We start from the raw sequence: 20,543 nt of genomic DNA on the forward strand, positions 1-20,543 counted from the left end.
ATGCGTTTGTTAACATTAAAATTTCATCCATCCTAAGATTTATTTACATGATTCAAGATAATAGAATATTTTGTAGTATTTTTACCCCTAAATGTATGCCGCAGATTAACACTTTATTCTTAAAATCATTTTTGATAGAAAAAATGTAAAATTTAATTCCAACAAAACCAAAAACTACTGTAATTGGTACTTTATGCGTTATGACATCACAAATGCATAACAAACTTTTAATTTTCAAACGTTTTCATTTGATTTTTCATTAATTACAGAGTCTGTTGCAACATACCCCTTTTTCTTAGTAGGGTGAAAATCGCACGTTTTTGAAAATTTAAAAATAACTGGTAAAACCATTAATTTTTCTGACTAAGTCGATTTGGTGTCCCATCAACCTTAAAACTTTTGATGTACAAGAGGAATGATTATCTGTAGGCATTAAGATTTTAGAAGCCATTGAAGTTGAAAAATGTTGCATGTTGCCCCAGTTGACGATATTACATTTTTTTTAATTCAAATGTGATAAAAAGGAAAAAATATGAATTTCTCCTTGCCTTGTAAAGAAGATCCAAGCCAATTTTCAAGGGGTATCTTACACAACCATAAATTCGTATGACATTTTGACACCATTGGTTTTAGTAAAATTCAATAAATAACTATAGATAGGTAATAGTTCTTAAACAATTATAATTATTGTTTTTTTTTATTTGGTTGAAATGAAAACAATGAAAATATAATTAAATTTAATTTATTTTCACTATTCTTTGATTTCGATACAAAACGCAACCACTATCACTGCACTTGTTTCTACTGCCCATATTGGGTGACGGAAATATGAACATTTGAATTCCGTTTGCTCTTGCGGCCTAGTTCACTTTGGTTTCCAAAATCCTGTAATCGAAAAATATTTTGCAATTATTTTGCGTGTGGAAACCTGTGTTTATACAAAAAAAACACGAACAATTTCACTTGATGTTAACTGATGTAATTTAGAGCAATTTTTTGTATGATTTCAAATTGGTGAATATTAACAGATTGCCAACAATGAAAATACCATTTCACAGTGGTCCAGAAATAAAATTTAGCGGGAAACATTTTTTTCTTTATTTGGTAATGACCGGAGAAATTTTAAAAACTGTTGACGGTCCCTAGACAGCATTATTAGCACCTTCCCCTTAAGTTGCACGTATTAATCGCCGAACACATTCTTTTACAATAGCTGAAGGCGGTAATTTTGACTGATAAACAATTTAGGAGTGTTAATAATATTTCTGAGATACGAAAATTATTACCTAACTGTGACAAGATAGAGGCCTAAATTATTCTACAATATTGCAAAACATTATAATTCATGGAACTTTGTTCAAGACACCAAACATCTTTCTCTTGAACTGTAATAAGAAAAAAATCCCATAAAATGTTTTTCTTGTTCCACTTGATTATAGTGGTCATGCATAATTTTGGTTGGGAGCTCGAGTCCTTGTGCCAATAGTGCTTTTTCAAACATACCGTCTTCGGCACAGTGCACATTTCAGCACATTTTCGGCACAGAGATTTGCGAAATAGGCATTGGATTTTTGCAACCTCTTCTATGGGTGATTTGCTGGTCCTTTTCCAGGGAATTCTCGGGATCTCGAGAAAAATAGAAATCGTAGATTGTAACACTCTGCTGCATACGAATCCTTATCTATATGGTCTTTTTTTATTTTTAGATAATAGTTAGTTTTGAAAAAAATTTCAAACATTATTAATGCCTCAAAAATTAAATAAGTAGGGGAGAGTGGGGATACTTGATCCCCTTTTCTTATTTTCATCATATCTTTTTGGAAAAATTTAGCAACTCGTCGTCTTTGACATTTTCTGACAGCTTGTAACTTCAAGTTTCTATGCTCCAAAGATTAGAGCGATACTTGAGCCCGTTGATGAACTAGAAGCATTTTCGTGGGAGTAAAAAAATTTCGATTTTTCTGAAGTTAGGGGAGACTTGATCCCCTATTGAATTAGACTTGATCTTTTATTCAGGAAGCCCTAATCCTCGTATAAAAATCAAACAAAACCCCAAGATAGATTGTTAATTGACTATTTTGGTCATGTTTGTTCTCATTCCACAATTTATAGCAGACATAAGAAGAAAATTCTATAACTTTGTCTCAACGCTTATAACATTGCATACTTAAAGGCGCTATTTTTTATAATTAAGAGAAAATTAATTATTTTTGCTCTTTTCTTCAGATAATTGTTTGATAAATATTAGTTTTTGAATAAATATTAGTAATTTCGTAATCAGCAATCATAACGATCAATTCAGAAGAAGAATATGCCGTTTGGAAGGGGGGATCAATTGTACCCATAATCAACATTTTAGAAAACTTTTCCTGAAAAAAGTTGAGAGTTTTCCATTGCTTTGAAAATATGGCATTATGAAGTTCATTTTACGCTCGAACGATTGATACATTGGAACAAATATTTTTTTCATAATTTTTCCATGTAAGGAACATTTTAAAGTTATGAAAAAAAGATCTTCAGGTTACATTTTGTGAAATTTTTCAAACAAAGTTCAATTACTCAAACAATTATTTTGTTAAAAAAATTTAAACTAAAAACATTGTTATTTTGCTCATTTTGGCACATTTTTCTAGAACATTTGATCTTTGTAAGACATTCCAGTTTCGAGATATAGCTAAGGAATCAAGTACCCCCGGGGATCAAGTATCCTCATTCTCCCCTAACTATAAAAGTACTTTAACCGCCAAACTTGATCGATACTTGCTGCAAAAATTGGAATGATTGAGGAAAATTTTTTACTGTTGATAGGTTAGCTAGATTTCAGGTTGTTCTTCAAATTTCATAAATTTCTCTATTTCTCTAGAGCTATCTTTTGTTTCAAAATATGTCATTTATTTGCCGATGATTTTGCTACTAACAACAGTTTGCGAAACGGAAGTTCTAAATGATGAGCGTTTCAAAATAGAATATTTAGATTCTTTTCGTAACGTTGCGTAACGTGCGCTTTTATAGATTATTTGTCGTCTTCACTTTTACACTAAGTAGGTCGACGAACTTAATTTATTTTTAAACAAATTCAATGTATTAACCAGTTTAAAGAAAAAAGTTTAAGTTTAAGCCATATATCAATGTAGAACTTTCATTTTCCTTGCTCAGTCTAATCCATTTTTCCAATTTAGATCGTGTAAAATTTTAGTCATTTAGCACCTTTGATTGGCTTCGTGATTCCCGGGATATTCCCGGGATTTTAAATTCCAGAAATCCGAGAAATCCTGGGTAGGACACTATTATTGAAACAGAGTTACCAGGCATGGAAAAAGGTTCTTTATATGGTCGCAATTCGACCAGACCGAACTGAACGCCAATTTGAAAAAAATTGAGTTATCTATTGCAACGGATGCGAAACATGATAAACTACCTATCCAATGAAAATCAGAACGTTTTTACTATTTTTACTGATTTTATTAGAAAATTTCAATGTTGCAGACAGTAGAAATGGCAAAAATGCGTTGCGCCAAAGTGAACTGAGAGCCAGCTTTGAGGTGAAGATGAAAAGCATGTTTTGGTCATGAAACTGATTTTGTGCGAAATAAGCTTATGTGTGTTGGTTTTTTTTCTTTTCAAAACAGTTCTTCGGTTTGTCAGGAACTAATATCTAGTAAATTAAATGGTAAGAAACGTTCCCGTAGCTAAAAATTTCATGTTGCGGATTGTTAACATTTATTAAAATCTCGTTCAGCCAAACTGAACCGAATCCCTTAAATTTTGTTTTCCAATTTACTTAAGGGAATGTTAAGATTTTTGACATTAAACGATAAAAGATGCTTCATTTTATTGCTTACTGTCGTTCAGAACGCAAACGGTAAGTTAAAATCACACATATTCCGCTTTTCAAAAGTGCAAAATTTGTATGGCTCGGTTCACTCTGGCTCAACGAAAAAAAACATTTTTCAAGCATCAGCCATACTCGTTGGGTGCTGCTTGTAAACCGCCTATAAGTAGGCTCCTACGTTTAGAACAAATTGCCCAGTCAAATGATAGTGCATGACAATTTTTTAAACATTTTTGTTCGACCAGAGTGAACTGGGTGCAAACATAATGCTATTAAAGTTCAGTTTTCTGCTTGATGTGTAATCAGAAATCGACCAGTATAACCTCGATGGCTTTATAAGAGTCTAAATGTGATGGTAAAATGATTAAATAAGATATCTGATGAAATGGTATCAATTGGTAGGGCTGTGAACTTCGAACTCGATTTTCTCGAAATCAAGTTTATGGCGTTCAGTTCGGTCTGGTCGAATCGCGACCATATAGAAGATCATTTTTCAAATAAGCAAAACAAGAAATACAGCTTGTGCATAAACACTATTGTAAGGTTGCCAGATTGCCCGGTTTTGTCCGGGTTTGTCCGGATATTTAATACAAAATATGGGAACAGTTAAGCCCGGCCCGGTTTCCCGGATTTTATTGAAAAATGCCCAGATTTTGCCCGGATTTGTTCACTTTATTTGGCAACTTTACTTGCACTGTTGCAATAATTAAGTATAATACATCAAATTACAGGTTATAAATAAGGCTATATTTTTATGGAAATTTTATATCGAAAATATTTTTTTTCAATTTACTGCTGATTTTAAGCTCTCAACTTGTAAGTAAATTTTCTGTACAAGTTGATAGTTTATGAATTTTAAATTTTTTTCGGTTTGATTTAGTCAATTATCTAAAACAGGTCTATACAGATGCTTGTCATACCAATCATTGTGCACTATAAAACTATCATTTCATATTAATAACAGCTTATTAGAACACATCTACGAAAATTTTCCAGAAAAATTGACTTTTTTCAATAAAACTCCAAGCGCACGCTGGAAACTTACTCAAATGAGCTCAAATTTTGCCAGAGTACTTGAAAATGAATGACGATCAAACCCTGTAAGTGGCGTTGTGATTAGCGAAAAAAGCCGAAAAGTGAACTAGTCTAATATGTACTAAGCACAAATTATTCAGGTTAAAGTTATTTTGCATTAAAAGTTATTTATTTTTGAAAATAAGTCCAAGGAGTAGCCAATATTGTTCATGAAGCTTGGTAAATTCTTCTAAAGTTGCCTCCTGAGCTGAAATCCGTGAGTTCGAGCCAAAGAGTAAACATCGATCACAGTTGTTCCAGATAGGTTTTTCAATAACTGGTGCGCCAACTGCATCGAGAATCGAAACAAAAAAAGGATTTTGAACCTTCATCCAGATTTTTTTTAACTAACTTATCTTAACAAGCTAATTCTTCTGAACCATAAACATAACCATTTTAAGCATTGGGTGAAAATGTATCTAGTATTCAGAAATAAAAGTAAAAAATAAGGTTCACGAATCAAATATTTACTACTCTTGCAAACTGGTTTAAAATTTAAGACTTAGTTAGAACCTTTGATTTTGAAGAATCGGCAATGTATGTAAATTTTGTAGATAAAATTCCAGCTGAGTTTTTACATAAAGATAAAAAACAAGTTCAAAAATTATCATTCAATATTTTATATTTCATATTTTAAATCCTGTAATTAAAGTTTTCATAATTAAAATCTGTAAGTAGGACAAAACAGATTATGCTCAAATCCATTATCTCAAAAAAATATAAACAACTTTGTAGTTTTCCCTGAGGATGAGACCAACCTAGTCTCGAAACGTTGGATGAAATAAAACGATCATCTTTTCGAAAATGGACTGCAGTGCCGATTTCAAAAAAGAAAATCAATACCATTAAAATCTATATTTTCAAAAAACAAATTCTTTGAAATAAATGCAGATCTTATTGTTTACATGTGATTTTCACCAGGTTTGTTTTTCTTATCTGACTTTGATGAATTTAAAATTTTAATTTTTAATCAAGAATCAAAGTTATGAAACTGAGATCTCCTGCAATTTGAATCTCTGATGAAATTTTAACATCGATATTATAATATTAATCATAAAACTAAAATTTGAACTTAATCTGAATACAAACCTTGAATTTTAGTTCCTAGTTTGAATTCTGCATTTTGAACCCAAATTCAAAACCTGAATCTAAATTCCGGATAAGAAATCCAATGAATTTGAGACCGAAATTTGTATCAGAACCCTTGACCAGAAATCTTTTATTTGAATTAGAATTTATGGTTTTCATTATGATTTTTTTCAATTATTTATTCGTGATTGAACTTGAAAAATTTTAATAGAATTGTGAATGACGAAATTTTTACAGATTTCTCAATTCTGGACTCATGAAACTTTCTTATATTTCAACTATGCACATAAATTTAGGATAAAAATTTCAGATCCAAATCTTAAAAATGGTATGAATTTCAATTATTTTTTTCATATTCCGAAATTCAGAGTTTTGAATATGGAAAATTCATCACATTTTAGATTGAAATGCTACACTAATGTTGGAATCAAGATTCTATACCAATGATGATCCAAACTGAAAATCAAGAACAAACTCGATACTTACTATATATTTTTCCGCAAGTATCTGGGCTGGGCAAATCCAGGCAATTTTATCCCAAAACCTTGCGAAATAAGGGCATATTCTTTCAAGTTTTTCTTTAAAATCCGTCCAATATACAGGCGAATTTCGGAATTATTCCATTAAAATAAAGAAGAAAAACACACGGAATACTGTTTTTAATTTTTTCGAAACACATCAGGCGATTCAAAATCATTAGAAACATCAGGCTCGCAAAAAATCGTTTATGATTTTTTTGATCAAATTTGTTTAAAAAAATGATTTGAACACAAGATATATAGTTCTAAGGACTCAATTGAAATTTTCGTGTGATTTTACAAATAGAGTGAGAAAATCTGGTCAAAATCCGTACAATCTGGTAAGCAGAGTCTAACTTTATTGGGATTCCATATTTGGGACTCAATTCCTATCAACAAGTGAGAATTTTTTGATCAACTGTTGAAGTATTGTGGTCTTGGAATAAAATTTCGAGGTTTAAGAGTCAAAATTGTTACACTATTGTTACTTTTGAATCATTTCAGTAGTTCATCAAAATTTGATTAGAAATTTCAAATTTTACGTTTAATAAAAAAAATTCACTTGGCATCTTTGGACCTTCATGGGACGGAGGGGGGTTGGTTTAAAAAGTTTGAAACACTTCTGAATTAGGCCTTAAAAGTGTAAAAATAGAGGGCTAAATTCTGATGTTTTTTGAGAATGCTTTTAAGGATAGAAAAAATTGTTCAGAATAATTTTGAAATGAATTTTTTTCAGAAATTCAGCTGTTGAAATTTTAATTTGTACGATGCAAAAATAATCTGAGCCGATAAATCTAATCACACGCAAGACGAGAATTTTAAAATTATTCGTTTATCGTTTTCAAAATTTAAAGGTTTATATTTTCGACGTCTAAAAAATATCAATCATATAAAGCCTTGAAATATCAACGTCAAGGTAAACGTCTTAAAAATATCAAAATCCTAGACCAGATTAAGAGTTCATAGTTTCACTCTTAAATCATCGTAGAGCTCGAAATGAATCAGAATGATGGATGCTGGACTTTATCCTAAATCTATACCTTTAAAAAAAAGCTGAGCCAAAACAATTCTAATATTAAAGAACCCGAGATACAACTGTTGAATCAGTCGCTAAGTTCATAAGTCAAAAATAGAAATGTCAATGTACTTGCAAACCAATTGGTGGCATGCTAGAAAAAATTCATCAAAGTGACAACGAAGGTCTTCGTAAAGCAAAAAACAGCATGATTGTTCCACGGTATTATCACGACGTTGATTTTGATTGACCGATCATTAAAAATCAATAGCAAAAGCGAGGTCTTATTGATGCATCGAGATAATGGGTAATAAAACAGACCATTGAATAATCGAAACCTTTTTTTGCTCGAATCATTTTTTCTCGTATCAACAGTGAAACTTCTCATTTTCTACGTGATTTTCTACTTCGTCCTGGGTGCCCTAACTGCCGTTTGCTTCGAGGGACTTCTATCAACGCTGAGTGACCAGTATCCCAAGTATCAGCTGGAACAATCTCTCATCGGAACCAATCCCGGCGTTGGGTTCCGACCGATGCCGGAAGATCCGGAACAGGGTGGCATGATTCACTACCGGGCTAAGAACAAAACCGAAGTCAAATACTGGGTAGGACGAGTCGAGGATTTCCTGCAGCGTGAGTTGGATTGAAAACCGATGAATGAAGCCTAATTTTTAAAGATTTCATTATTTACAGCATATAAGAACCAATCGCTACTGGTAACTGGTGGCAAAAATCAGGTAATCTGTGACTTTAACAGTCCTCCATCGGCTGGAAATGTCTGTGCTGTCGATGTGTCCCAAATGGGACCTTGCACTGCTAATCATGGATACGGTTTCAACAAATCGGCTCCCTGCATTTTCATCAAGTTGAATAGGGTAATGTTTAAAAAATTTATAATATTATCAGAAAATTTAAATTATCAATTCCTTTCTATCATACAGATTTACAATTGGTTGCCGGAGTTCTACGACGATGTGGAAGATTTGCCGGACGATATGCCACAGGATCTGGTTCAGCACATCAACTCGCTGCCAAAGGTGGAGCGGAATCAGATTTGGGTGTCCTGTAACGGAGTGAATCCCATGGATAATGAAGCCATCGGTCCCGTTGAGTACTACCCGGGCCGAGGGATTGCCGGATATTACTATCCCTTCCTCAATCAGCCAGGATATCTGAGTCCTATCGTTGCGGTGCAGTTTGCTCGTCCCACAGGTTGGTATCCGATGATGTGACAATTTTATAAGACCTAGATGGTGGTTGTACAAAACTTTCGAGAACCGATGCCAAAGAAATGATTTCGAATAAGGAAAAAAACTTCCAGGTGGTAGTTCTTTTTTTAAGGATTTTTTAACGGTTATCAGTAGCTCTGAATCGTGTCTTGCGACATTTTTGGATAAACGTTTAGCTTATAATTAAAGAAAATCGAAACAGTCGAACCTAGATAAACGAGAAACTTCTAGAAGCGAGAGAAAATGCTTGGTCCAATGATTTTCTTAGACAAAAAACTATATAAGGGAAAATTTTAAACCTCTATAAGCAGGAGTCATTTTTGGACAGTGGTTTTCAAAGTGGTCCCTGCCGCCCTCTGGGGGCGATGAGAGCTCCTAGGGGAGCGATGAGCTCATCTTTTAAATTTGGGGGGCGGTGTAATCATTTTAAAATTCACATTTTCACAAACCAAGAAACAACTAAGAATTAAAATGACAACGAGTACGTGAAATGCCCATCAATGAAAGTTTATTATACGACATTGAAGAATTATTAAAACCAAACTATAGCCAGATTTGAGACAAAATATCTACAAGTGCACAGAATGATGATCTGGTTTTGAAAGCTTTTTTGGTTTATATAAAACATCATTGACAAAGCTTGAAAATCTTTTAAGAGCATAGTCTTAAAGCCAAGTTCATTTAGAAATGGGATACTTTCTTCTTTTTTTTTAATTTAAAATTAACGCAGATATTAACGACGCAAGAGAAAAAGAAAAAATATATTCTACACAATTTTCTTCAAAATCCATATTTATCAAATCGATAACTGGCACAACCGTTGGCTATGCAATAAAAAATATATGCGTGAGTGGTGAAGAAGTATGCAAACACTGTTAAAAATGTCCGCAAAGCTCGAATCATGTGTTGGGGTGAAGCACATGATCGATTACTACGGTTAAGCGTCATCACGGAAGTCGAAGCTCATACCAGAATTTTTAATTTTGAGTGAGGATTTTAGGGGGGGGGGGGGGGGGGGGTAGGGTCTAACGGGTATAAAAAAACAACATTTTCACGATTTTTTTCTAGAGCTGTCGTTCAAACAAATGTATTCAAATTTTTTGCATTATACAAAGCATTGTTAAAAGGGCATTTAGTAATTTTTTCGTAGAAAAATATTGAAAAATGAGCCGGTGACGGAGCATTTTCGAGGATGCTTTTTAGAAAACAGGATTTGCGGTGGACACTGTATCTCAGCACAGAATCATCTGAAGTGAAAAAATCAGAGCAAAATATTTTTAATAGATGTTTTTCTGGACCCCAACGTTTTTATTTAACTTAAAAATATTTTTATGAAATTTTTGTGGCTGTTTGAAGTAAAAACTACGATTTTTCACGAAAAAATCCGCCATTTTTACCCTCTAAAATCTCCCCAAAGTAAAAAAATCAAAAAAGAAAAACGTTGGGGTCTGGTATTTTATATGTAAAAAATATGTTCCAAATTTGAAAAGAATCGGATAAGTAGTTTTCAAATGACGATGTCCACGGACTTTAAAAATGTGCTTTCGAGAAAAACGCGTTTGAAATTTCTGCTCTTGCTTTCTTGCAGTATAAGATAGGAGGAGATAAAGGCCTATAACTTCTACAGTTTTGCTTCAATTGACTTGAAAATTTGACACAACATTCTTGAAATGTTTTACAATAAGAAAATAAAAAAATAAAAAAATCGATTTTTTGAAAGTGTTAGACCCTACCCCCCCCCTTAAGTGTAGATCGCTGAAATGTCCCGCAAATTTTTCTCCGATAAGCTGAAAGTATTGCCTAGCTATGAGTCATTAAAACCTTTCCTCGAACAACAAATTTTTGCTAGTCCCAGAGGTTGTAAGCTGTAGAGCCGGTACCGGGGCAATTAGACAGACGAATTCTGATGGACGACAGAACTTGGAAAAACCCTATTTTATACAAATACAGCAGTTGAATCCTTAAACGTTTCTGCTCGTGGCAAGGTCTCTAGCAGATTAAAGTATGTGTTTGCTGGTTGTTTTGTAACAAATAATTATTTGCTAAGACTCTGTTCCTGTGAAAAAAAAACTCTAAACAAATACTTTGGTTTTCGCTGTTTTTAAAAGCTTACAATAAGTACCCTTTTATGTATATTTCGCAACGTACGATGATAACTTTAAGTTCAATCTCATGATGGTTTGGCTTAGTTTTTGTCAGCAGACATACCAGTAAAAACGTTTCTTAGTTGCACAAGAATAATCAAGTTTTGCAAATATCGATACAGATGGATCCACCAAATTCCCCTTAGTTCCTTTCAAAAAAGAAACGGAAAATGAAAGAGCAGGATGCAGCCACCCAAAATACAGATTTGAAGAAAGTATAGATATGTGTTAAAAACTGATCAATATCATGACTGAAAAAAAGTACGCGCTGCCATTTTTCTAAATGAACGAAGCTTTAAAAATTTAAAAAACTTTCGAATAGACCATGTGTTGAAAATGCGTCATGGATTTGATCATGAAATTGAATGAAAAAAATACAGAATGCTTAGTTCTGATTTGATGATCTTTAATTCAATCAGTTAAAAAATGTAATTTTTCAGATTCCCAGGATAAAACTCTATAGGTTTTTTATATTCCCTAAAATTGTCGGAGTCCAGCTATCGGAACCTATTTCAAATTTTGATTAATATTCAAATTAAATCTACAATTAAATTTTTCATGTTTCATAAATGAAAGTCTTAAAATTAGTTGAACGAAAAATAATACTTTGAATTATACTTTTCAATGCCATTTTATAATAATAACAGTCATCATTTTTATAACATAAATAGCCAAATCGATTGCTAAGAATTTTGTTTACCAAAATAAAGAAAGGCGTTATGCATTCAGACAATTTTTTTTTCATGCTTATGTATTTGTCCTGGAAATTTTAAATTTTACTAAGTTTAAGGTTTGACGCAATTTGATTTTGAATAAACTTTAATTTTGGTTTGCTACAATTGTTTTATGTTGGCTGTTCGGTTTTCTGAAGTAAATCGCAATACTTTTTATATGTGCTTCATCAAATGTTTCTAATTATAATACAATGAAATGTCAAAAGGTAATGGTTTGGCCGCAGGCTTGTGATATAGCTCAGTTGGTAAGTCAGTTGCTTCCTGAGCCGCTGTCCGTGAGTTCGAGCCTAAGAGTAAACATCGATCATAGATGTACCGGATAGGTTTTTCAAAAATTTAGCAAAAGAAGGCGGACGCCGATAGCTTTGGATCGGATCTCGATAGATGGGAATCACTGCGGGCAGGGATAAATTCACACCATAAAGCATGGATCACCATGAATCTGGACGCACTGTTTATTATACCATTGCGCTCCTAGTTGTTGGATCTGGAATGTTTTGACAATACTTTGTTCGGAAATGTTTCCTCTATCAGTGCTGAAAATTTCATTACGATTCGTTTTGTTCCAAAAAAGTTACACGTGATGGACACCCACGTTAAAAACCGACGTGGTCGGGTTAAAACATCACGAAATCGTTAAAAATGCTCAAATCAACCGTGTGCTGCGTTCTCAAACGTTTTCGTGAGATTCATACTATAAATCGGCAGGTTCATACCAGGCGTTATAGTGGACCTAAGAATCAGAAACTGCATTTGAAGGTGTTGAGAACGATCAAAGCAAACACAGGGTAGTCGGACTATGACATTGCCAAGAAATTCAACGCCGACCGGTGCACCGTCAGAAGGATTCGTCTGCTCGAAGGAATACGATCCATCGGGCCAGTAAGCAACCAAACCGGACATTGAAGCAGAATTTAGTAGCCAAAGGACGTGCCCGGAAGTTATACAACAAGATTCCAACGAAGTACGACGGATGCATCCTCATGGATGACGAAACGTACGCGAAGATGGATTTTGGGCAGCTTCCTGGCCAAAAATTTTATAGGGGAGAGGCGGGCTATATGCGCATATTAAGGAAAGCACTCATTTTCTGCCATATTCCAATAGATAGGAGTCCGAAAACTATATACACATGAGCGGACATCTGTTTTATATAAGTCAGAGCATTTTTTCTGTTAAAATCTTTTGCAGTTTTTGTGCAAATAATTTTATAATAAAAGAAGTCAAAATAGCCGATTTCCGAAACTGGCGGGCTAAATGCGCATATTTATGTTTTTAGCTATATTTCATTTACACTTGCAATATTATGATTTCATTTAATTGAAAATGGTATGGACGGATGTTAAGCATACGTCAAGGCTGAAATTTTGGTGAAAATTTGTACATCACTAGTTCTTTTGCATGAAACATAGTTAAGTATGCCATATGGCCATATTTCATGGTAATATTTTGTTCATATCGTATTTTTATCGGATCAGTATGAAGTTCTTCTTTTTTTCGCTGCAAGATCGTGATTTGAGCGTAGATTTAATGTTTAAATGATAAAAAGTAAAAAATTTATAAGACTAATCTATTTTTCTTGATATAGGCATTTAACCTGCCTTGATATGGGCATTCAGAAACTGTCTCTTATTCCAATATCTTATCATTTACAGCTTTGCCAGAAGCTTCAATTTGCTGAATTTCTGATTTCCAGATGAATGAGAAAGGAATACCATCAAAATTTTTGTTTACAGAATCTGTACGCACGATAATTAAAGTTCAATATATTTTAACAAAACTGACAAAAATCTTGTTTGAATTTTTAAATTTTTTCGACTTTATATAACAATTTATTTTTTTCATGCCATGTGTTAAAAGCGTATTACCCTCAAACTGCACTGATTAGATATGATGAATCTCCGGCCATATCATCAATCGGCTGTATGCGCATATTACCCAACATGCGCATTTAGGAACACTTCCCCCTAATGCCACTGAAGTGGTGCACTGCACTGGTCAGGGTGATGTCCCCGCCAAGTTCAAATTCGTTTTTGCCGATAAGTTGACAAGAAAGTGTTTGATCTGGCAAGTTATTTGCAGCTGCGGACGAAAACCCCCGGTTTTTGTGAAAAACAAGACCATGGACTCCGAAATGTACAAAAAGGAGTGCCTAAAAAACTTTTTTTTTTTCGTACATTAGATTTTACAAAAGACCAGTTAAGTTTTCGCCAGATTTGGCATGCTGCCACTACAGCTAGGAGGTACTACAGTGGTATTGGGCCAACGGGTGGATTTTGTCGAAAAGGACATCAACCCACCTAACTGCCCTTAATTCCACCCTATTGAAAATTTTTGAGCAATTGTCAAACAGAAGATGAAGAAGAATGGTAGGACGACTCGGGAAGCCTCAGAGATGAAGAGATTGTGGAACAAAATGACCGCTAAGGTCAGTGAATAGGGTGTCCAAACTTTGATGAGTGGCTCTAAACGAAAAGTTCGAAATTTTATAAAAAAAAAACATCGAAATATTTTTTTTCTTATTTTTCCTTTGAAGTGCAGTAAAAACCTTACATTTTGATTACAAAATATTTTTATTTCGTTTACATAGCTTCGAGATAGACACGTTTTAACACGTCCAGATTTGTAGTGATCCATGCTTTATCACGAAGAACTAAATTTGTGAACTAAATATTGGCCGTGATACATCGATATGTCACTTCGATTGAGTACACTTGTTTTAACTAAAGCACTTATATTTAGCTTAACCGTACAATTACAACGTTTTATAGGTTTTTATAAAGGCACCCGAACCTTATTCTGACGGAGTTTTAGCTATCACAGCGCTTGACAAAGGGCTACTATTCGCTTACTACCTAATGGGCTTTAACAAAGGCGCCCAGCCTTCATTGGATGGCTTGATGCTCATTCTCGCGCCAAACCAATTGAGCAGCTGCTATCAACATTTGCGAGTTGGATGAGCTTAATTTGAGGTGAATTTGTTTGGTAGCCAATCTAGGACCGCAAGGTTCTCGATGGGGCACTAAAGTTGATCGTTCTGATTAAGTTTGTGAATGTACTTCTCCATTCAATATCTTGGTGACGAATGCGTCTTGTTGGATTTTTCGGCAGCGTTCAAGGCTATCTAATCCCAAAAGCAGACTCCGCACAGTGGAATCTCCAATATTCAAGGAACGTTATGACGTAATAAAATACTTTCTAGGACCTTTTTTACACCTTCCATGGAACAAACATGAACGACAACTTAAACACAAGAATTAAAAGCACGATTTTTTCTCAAACCCAAACAACTTAAAAAAAGCATACAAATCTTTAGAAATTTATAAATGTCTTTACCTAAGTGATATACCTATTATAATCTATTTCACAGTTTGGAGATGATAAACGTCCTCAATATCATGAAATAATAAAGTTTCGCTTGATTTAGAACCCAAAATATGATGATAACATTTTTTCGATTTACTCTGTTTATTTTTCGGAAGCAAAAAAATATAGCTTGCGCTGCCGATCGCCGTGGTTAATTATATACCGTTATACAGGTGAAATCCTAATCAAAAACATATCTTAAAATCAGCTGCAAGATTCTGCTATATTTTGAATACGATATCTTGGAGTGGAACGCTATTTGGTTTAAAAATGGAAATTTTAAAGTTTTTATACAGAGTAAACCAAGCATTGTTTGCTTCGATATATATGCAACTTCACCATAAAACATCAGTTTAAGTATTGATACAACTAACCTAGAGGAATGTTGGGGTCCATACTAAATTTTAACAAAAATATTTATAAATAATTGAAAAAGATTCAATTTTCTAGTATAAAGCTCAAATTCAGTTTTGGCAGTTATAGAAAAAATAGCAAACTTTGAAAATATTCAATTTCTTATTTTTTTTTTTCAACTTTCCACCTATAATCTTTGACAAAAAAGCTGTTTATTAATTATTTTCCAACTTTTTTTGATTTTGAACCACTGTGCACCGGTCGGGATAAGCAGTAAGCTGTTCAGGATCACCTGCCTTGCCGTCATCCTGAACAGCTTCCGCATTAAACCATGCGCTTTGAAAATCTTAAATCAAATATTAGGTTGTGTCATTTTTGCATGATCAAAAACTTTTTCCAGAAACAAACTGTTTTCTACAAAGTTGTAGCCAACGGTTTTTGAGGCAACTTTACCCAGAACACCATATACATATGACATTTTGTAAGCGAATTATGATTTTTGAAAATTAAAATCTTAGGGTGTGTCGAAAAAACAGTATTCTGGATCTGGGTATTCCGGCTTTAACTATTGTGAATGAATTCATACAATCAAACTGTCTTCAAGTATTTGTTTACAATAAAATTCGCACATTTTTATCTGAAAGCGCAAACTTGTATCTGGAGGCGTTCGTTAGTTGTAAGGGATTTTCTTTCAAAAACTTGTAATTTTTATACTGTCATATCTCGGATTGGTGCAAACCGAAAAATTGTTTTATGACGGCATTATTTAATTTGAATATCAAATATTTGATTGTGAATTTATGCGAGGTATGTTATTTTTAAAACTCGAGAAAAAATTTAAGAGTTTGATAATTTTCTATACAAATTAATAGTTATTATAATAAAAGGTAATCCAAATTTTATGATGTATTAATCACCGTAATTTATGTTTGTTACTATAATTTATCGACCTTATCGGGGAAAAGTGATGTCCTTTTTAGTAGGAACATCTAAAGATTATGATTTTTTTTATAGATGGATAGAAGCTTAGATGAAATGAAAGATGGTGAAAATGAGCGGATAAAATTTATTGAGAAGCATTATCATCACATATCAAATTTTTTGTTGCTCACGGGCCTACTACTATGAAGTGGTAGATACAGATAGAGTTGCATCTACCATCACACATTAGTAGGCCAAGCGTGGTTCGCCCCACATGTTCGTTCGTTTGTTTGCACTACAAGTTTCCATCTTTAATGCATATTGTGAACCACCTTTTTTTTAAATCAAGGCTTTTTTTTGGTTACGTATGCTGATTCCTTCAAAATAACTCAAAATTTTAAATTTGACCGAAGTTATATCAAATTTAGCTATTTGTCCTCCTTCGCTACAAAAACAACGTTATGAAAGACTGAGTTATTTGCAGTTTCCACAGATGGTTAGCCTCCTCAAGTACTAGCCTTTATTTTTTTTATTTTTTTTCTTGTTTAGCTTCGGGAAATACAGGCGAGACTTTTTATTGATAAGAATTCTGGTTGGAAAGCTTCCAGGTGACCGCTAAAGTGTTCCTTTTGCTGTTCATAACGATTTTTTTTAAATATCTCCTCACAAGCAGTCCAAATATTTTGCACACGATTTGACCATATTCTGTTTATTTTAACGAAGGGCAGCTTTTCTACCTTCTCGAAATTAAGTCAGGTCAATTTATAAGTCAGCTAGACGAACCAGATAAATTGGACATTTTATCACTTCCTCTATACATATGAGGCCCTCAGAGCCAAAGGGGTATAAGTGACAAAATGGTCGATTTTGAGTTAAAGATGCCAAACGATTCTTAATATTTCAAACTATATTTGATGATTTTTTTCAGATTTTTATAATTTTATTAACATACTTTTATGTTCCAAAGCAAAATACAAATATTCGAAAATATATGGAAAATTGCCATACACAACAACTTAAAACCGTGTTTTCTCGAAATAAGCTTTTATGCACTTATACCCCTTTGGCTCCAAGGGCCTCATATTTAAGGATTGAGCTTTAAAAAAACATTTAATATTTCTCTCACTTCATGGAATCAAAAGTCTTCACTTTTATTCAAAGTTTTGCTCACTAATGAGTCCACTACGACTTATTATACGATTTACCATGTGAACTTGGGTCAAATAGTTAATTTAGTCTCTCACTGGAATTTTTCTAAATTTTTCTCGATCCTGCCCAAAAAAAAATTATCAATGAACTTCAGTATTGAACGCTATCTCAAAAACCACTTGACAGATGGACAGAAATTTTGTACACGTACGTACACATTACATTACTAGGAAGCTTCACCTTAAAATTTCGTCAATTTCCTTCCATGCATTCAAAAGATATTCACAAAACAAAGTGTAGCATTTTTTTTTGTTCGAATACACTCTTTATTGTGTATGAATTCCATGAGGATGGACTGATTTTTGGAAAATTTCTCAATAAAAAACTGCTGAGTTCATGTATTTAATGTGATGTGATATAAATTTTGGAAAGGACAAAGAATAAAAATGAAAAAATATTTCTCAATTGCTGATCGTGTAACGAAATAAAATTGTTTTTTAACGACTAAGCAACTGCCTGTGAAGCCTTAGAACGCTGATATCAGGATAAAAATTGGCACAGTTGTTTAAAAAATTTATAATTTTGCAATAGGGCAGGCACAAATATCCAATTTTCCTTTTGTAAAATTCACCACCCCCCCCCCCCCCCTCCCCATTCTTCCACAACGTTTGTAATCCAGCAACTGATTTTTACGAAATGAACAATTTTGAAACACTTCATTAATCACTCCATGAGAAAGCTGAGTCAAATATAGGATAAATAAAATAGAAATGAGGCATTTTTCCTTTCCTGTTATATGTTTGATTTAACGTGAGACGATTAAAAAAGAAGTAAATCTTACTTTTGCATAGCTCTCACATGATTCTTTGCGAAAAGAATGGATTATTCAATTTTCCGCAAAATCAAAAGACAGTTTTTTCTACTCGAAACAATATGAAATCTTTTTGCCTGCTGAAGTGTGCTGAACTGTGTACAAAGCTATGAACATTTTAAGGCTCTTCTTTCTAAAACGTCAAGGGCACTTAGTTTCCACGAACTGTTGTAAGTTTCGTTTTGACGAAATAATTACACGGATTGCGACTTAATATTTTTTTTTATTACAGTCGTATCACTTCGTTTTCTTTGGTTGATTTTTTTAGAGAGGTAGAAATAGTTGGATAAGTTGTGAAATATGATTTTTTTAATAAATGATTTATTTCACTAATTATGTAAACTTTCAAATTGTAAGACCACTTAGTGGATTATTTTCAATTTAAGACCAATTTACAGTTCACGTGGAAATGAACGTAGAAAATCTATTTCACCAATATCTAAAAAAAAATCGAAAAAACAGGGTTTTATAATATGGCAGAACCAATGGCAGAATATAATTGTTTGAAGATTTTTGTTTCAACCAGTCTCAGTGTTTGAAAATTGCCACAAATGTAGATACTTACATTTTTGTTTATTTAAATTTTGTTCCAGTGCAACGGTCCATCAACATCGAGTGCAGAGCGTGGGCCAAGAACATTCACTACCGAGGCGGGTACAGAGATCGTCAGGGATCCATCTACTTCGCTCTTCTGGTCGATTAAATGGTGTCAATTCCAACTTCCGAATAGTTACAATGAATGCTAGAGAACGGCAAAAGTAGTAGCGATTTTAGTAAAGAGTTTCTCATCATAGGTATGTTTCGGTGTGAATGTGATTTAGTGAGTGACAGATGATTGTGCCCAGAATGTTAATCGTTTTAAATCTATTATTGTTATTTTTGACTAATTTTCGCGTATGCCTTGCCTTAAGCATCATCTTAACTTCATCAAAGTGTCGGAAATAACAATAACGATAGTCGATTTGGCTAGATGTAGATTTTCGTACATTAGTCCCACCCTATGAAATAAAAAAAACCTGCTAGCAAGCCATCTTATGATGAATGTGTTGACTTAAATACAATGTGATTTGAAATTTAATAGAAAATAAAGCGTCTTAGAACTAGGTCCTATTTTTCAAATTCGTTTTGGGTAATATCACAATAATAAATTTCACCAGCTTTTTTAATAACTACATTTAATTACACTGAGTAACAAAAAAAGATTTTTTGAAAATAGTCCAGGGTATTCCAACTGAATTAGACTAATATTGATGCCCTGAGTCCGAAAATGACCATGGTTTTGTTCAATCAGGTCAGAATATTAGGATACTGTATCTCAAAAAGTTGACCTGATACAGTAACATCAATGTGATATTCTAACTCAGGACACAAAAATTAGTCTAAATCAACTGAGAAACCCCAGACTATTTTTTGGCTGTCACCCAGTGATCACATGGTAAAAATAATCAAACAATGGTACATATGTAAAACACTTTTTAAATTACACAAAAAAATACAACTGATTATAAATTTCAGAAAACTTATTTTCTGAATTTTTACTCGAATTTCAAATTTTAGGTAATTATGAATGTTTTACTTCATATAGCTAGAAGTATGTCGTGTAGTTGGATAAAATAAACTTACATGTAAAATTCAATTAAACTTACTTTCGTCAAATTTTTCTCCAAGCACTATCCAAGTGTCGTTAGCTTTGGAATCCTATAATGCTACTTTTGAACAAACACTTTCTTCAGCAGGCAGTTGATAACTGAATAAGGGATCTTTTTTGGTAGCTCAACATTTCAGCACCACCTTGGCATAATTTTACACATCGGTGTGATTTTTCAACCTGCAGTATCCAGACAAGTAAGTTCGGATTTGTCTAGTTTTAACGCACGTTGGTTTATTTGGAACCTATTTTCCGCAATGAACCAGTTTCAATCTGGAAGCATCTCAATGGATGATAAATTTTCACCCGAAATTAGGTGAAGACTGTTTTTCAGGTACCTTCTGAAAAAAATTACGGTCTTCCAAAAAACGACGTGTCTGACTTGAAAAAAATTGCAGAAAATTAAATTTGTCATTTATTGTAAAACTTTTGATTTTGGATCACATTATTGGTTTTTATAATATTAATCATTTGTACTCATCTGTCATTTCCCTAGTGATTTGCAAAGTTGTCCCTACTGCCCCCCAATTGAAATATTAGGAAATTTTGAAACTCCCCAAAAATTCGAATCCTCAGGATGAATGTCCAAAAATAATTCT

General features: G+C 33.3%; 1 protein-coding gene across 1 annotated transcript in view; it reads left to right on the top strand.

Annotated features, from left to right (window-relative positions):
* The window catches only part of LOC129746259 (sodium/potassium-transporting ATPase subunit beta-1-like), a 30,263-nt gene extending 10,864 nt beyond the window's left edge, over window positions 1–19,399 (top strand). The window contains exons 2-5 of the mRNA XM_055739839.1: window positions 7,904–8,161; window positions 8,222–8,403; window positions 8,470–8,740; window positions 18,890–19,399. Coding sequence (XP_055595814.1) covers window positions 7,904–8,161; window positions 8,222–8,403; window positions 8,470–8,740; window positions 18,890–18,999 — 821 coding nt within the window. The 3' untranslated portion in view covers window positions 19,000–19,399. The remainder of the gene's footprint in view (window positions 1–7,903; window positions 8,162–8,221; window positions 8,404–8,469; window positions 8,741–18,889) is intronic.
* Window positions 19,400–20,543: the final 1,144 nt, after the last annotated feature.

The sequence above is a fragment of the Uranotaenia lowii genome, chromosome 2 (genome assembly GCF_029784155.1).
Source record: "Uranotaenia lowii strain MFRU-FL chromosome 2, ASM2978415v1, whole genome shotgun sequence".
NCBI classification, from domain to species: domain Eukaryota; kingdom Metazoa; phylum Arthropoda; class Insecta; order Diptera; family Culicidae; genus Uranotaenia; species Uranotaenia lowii.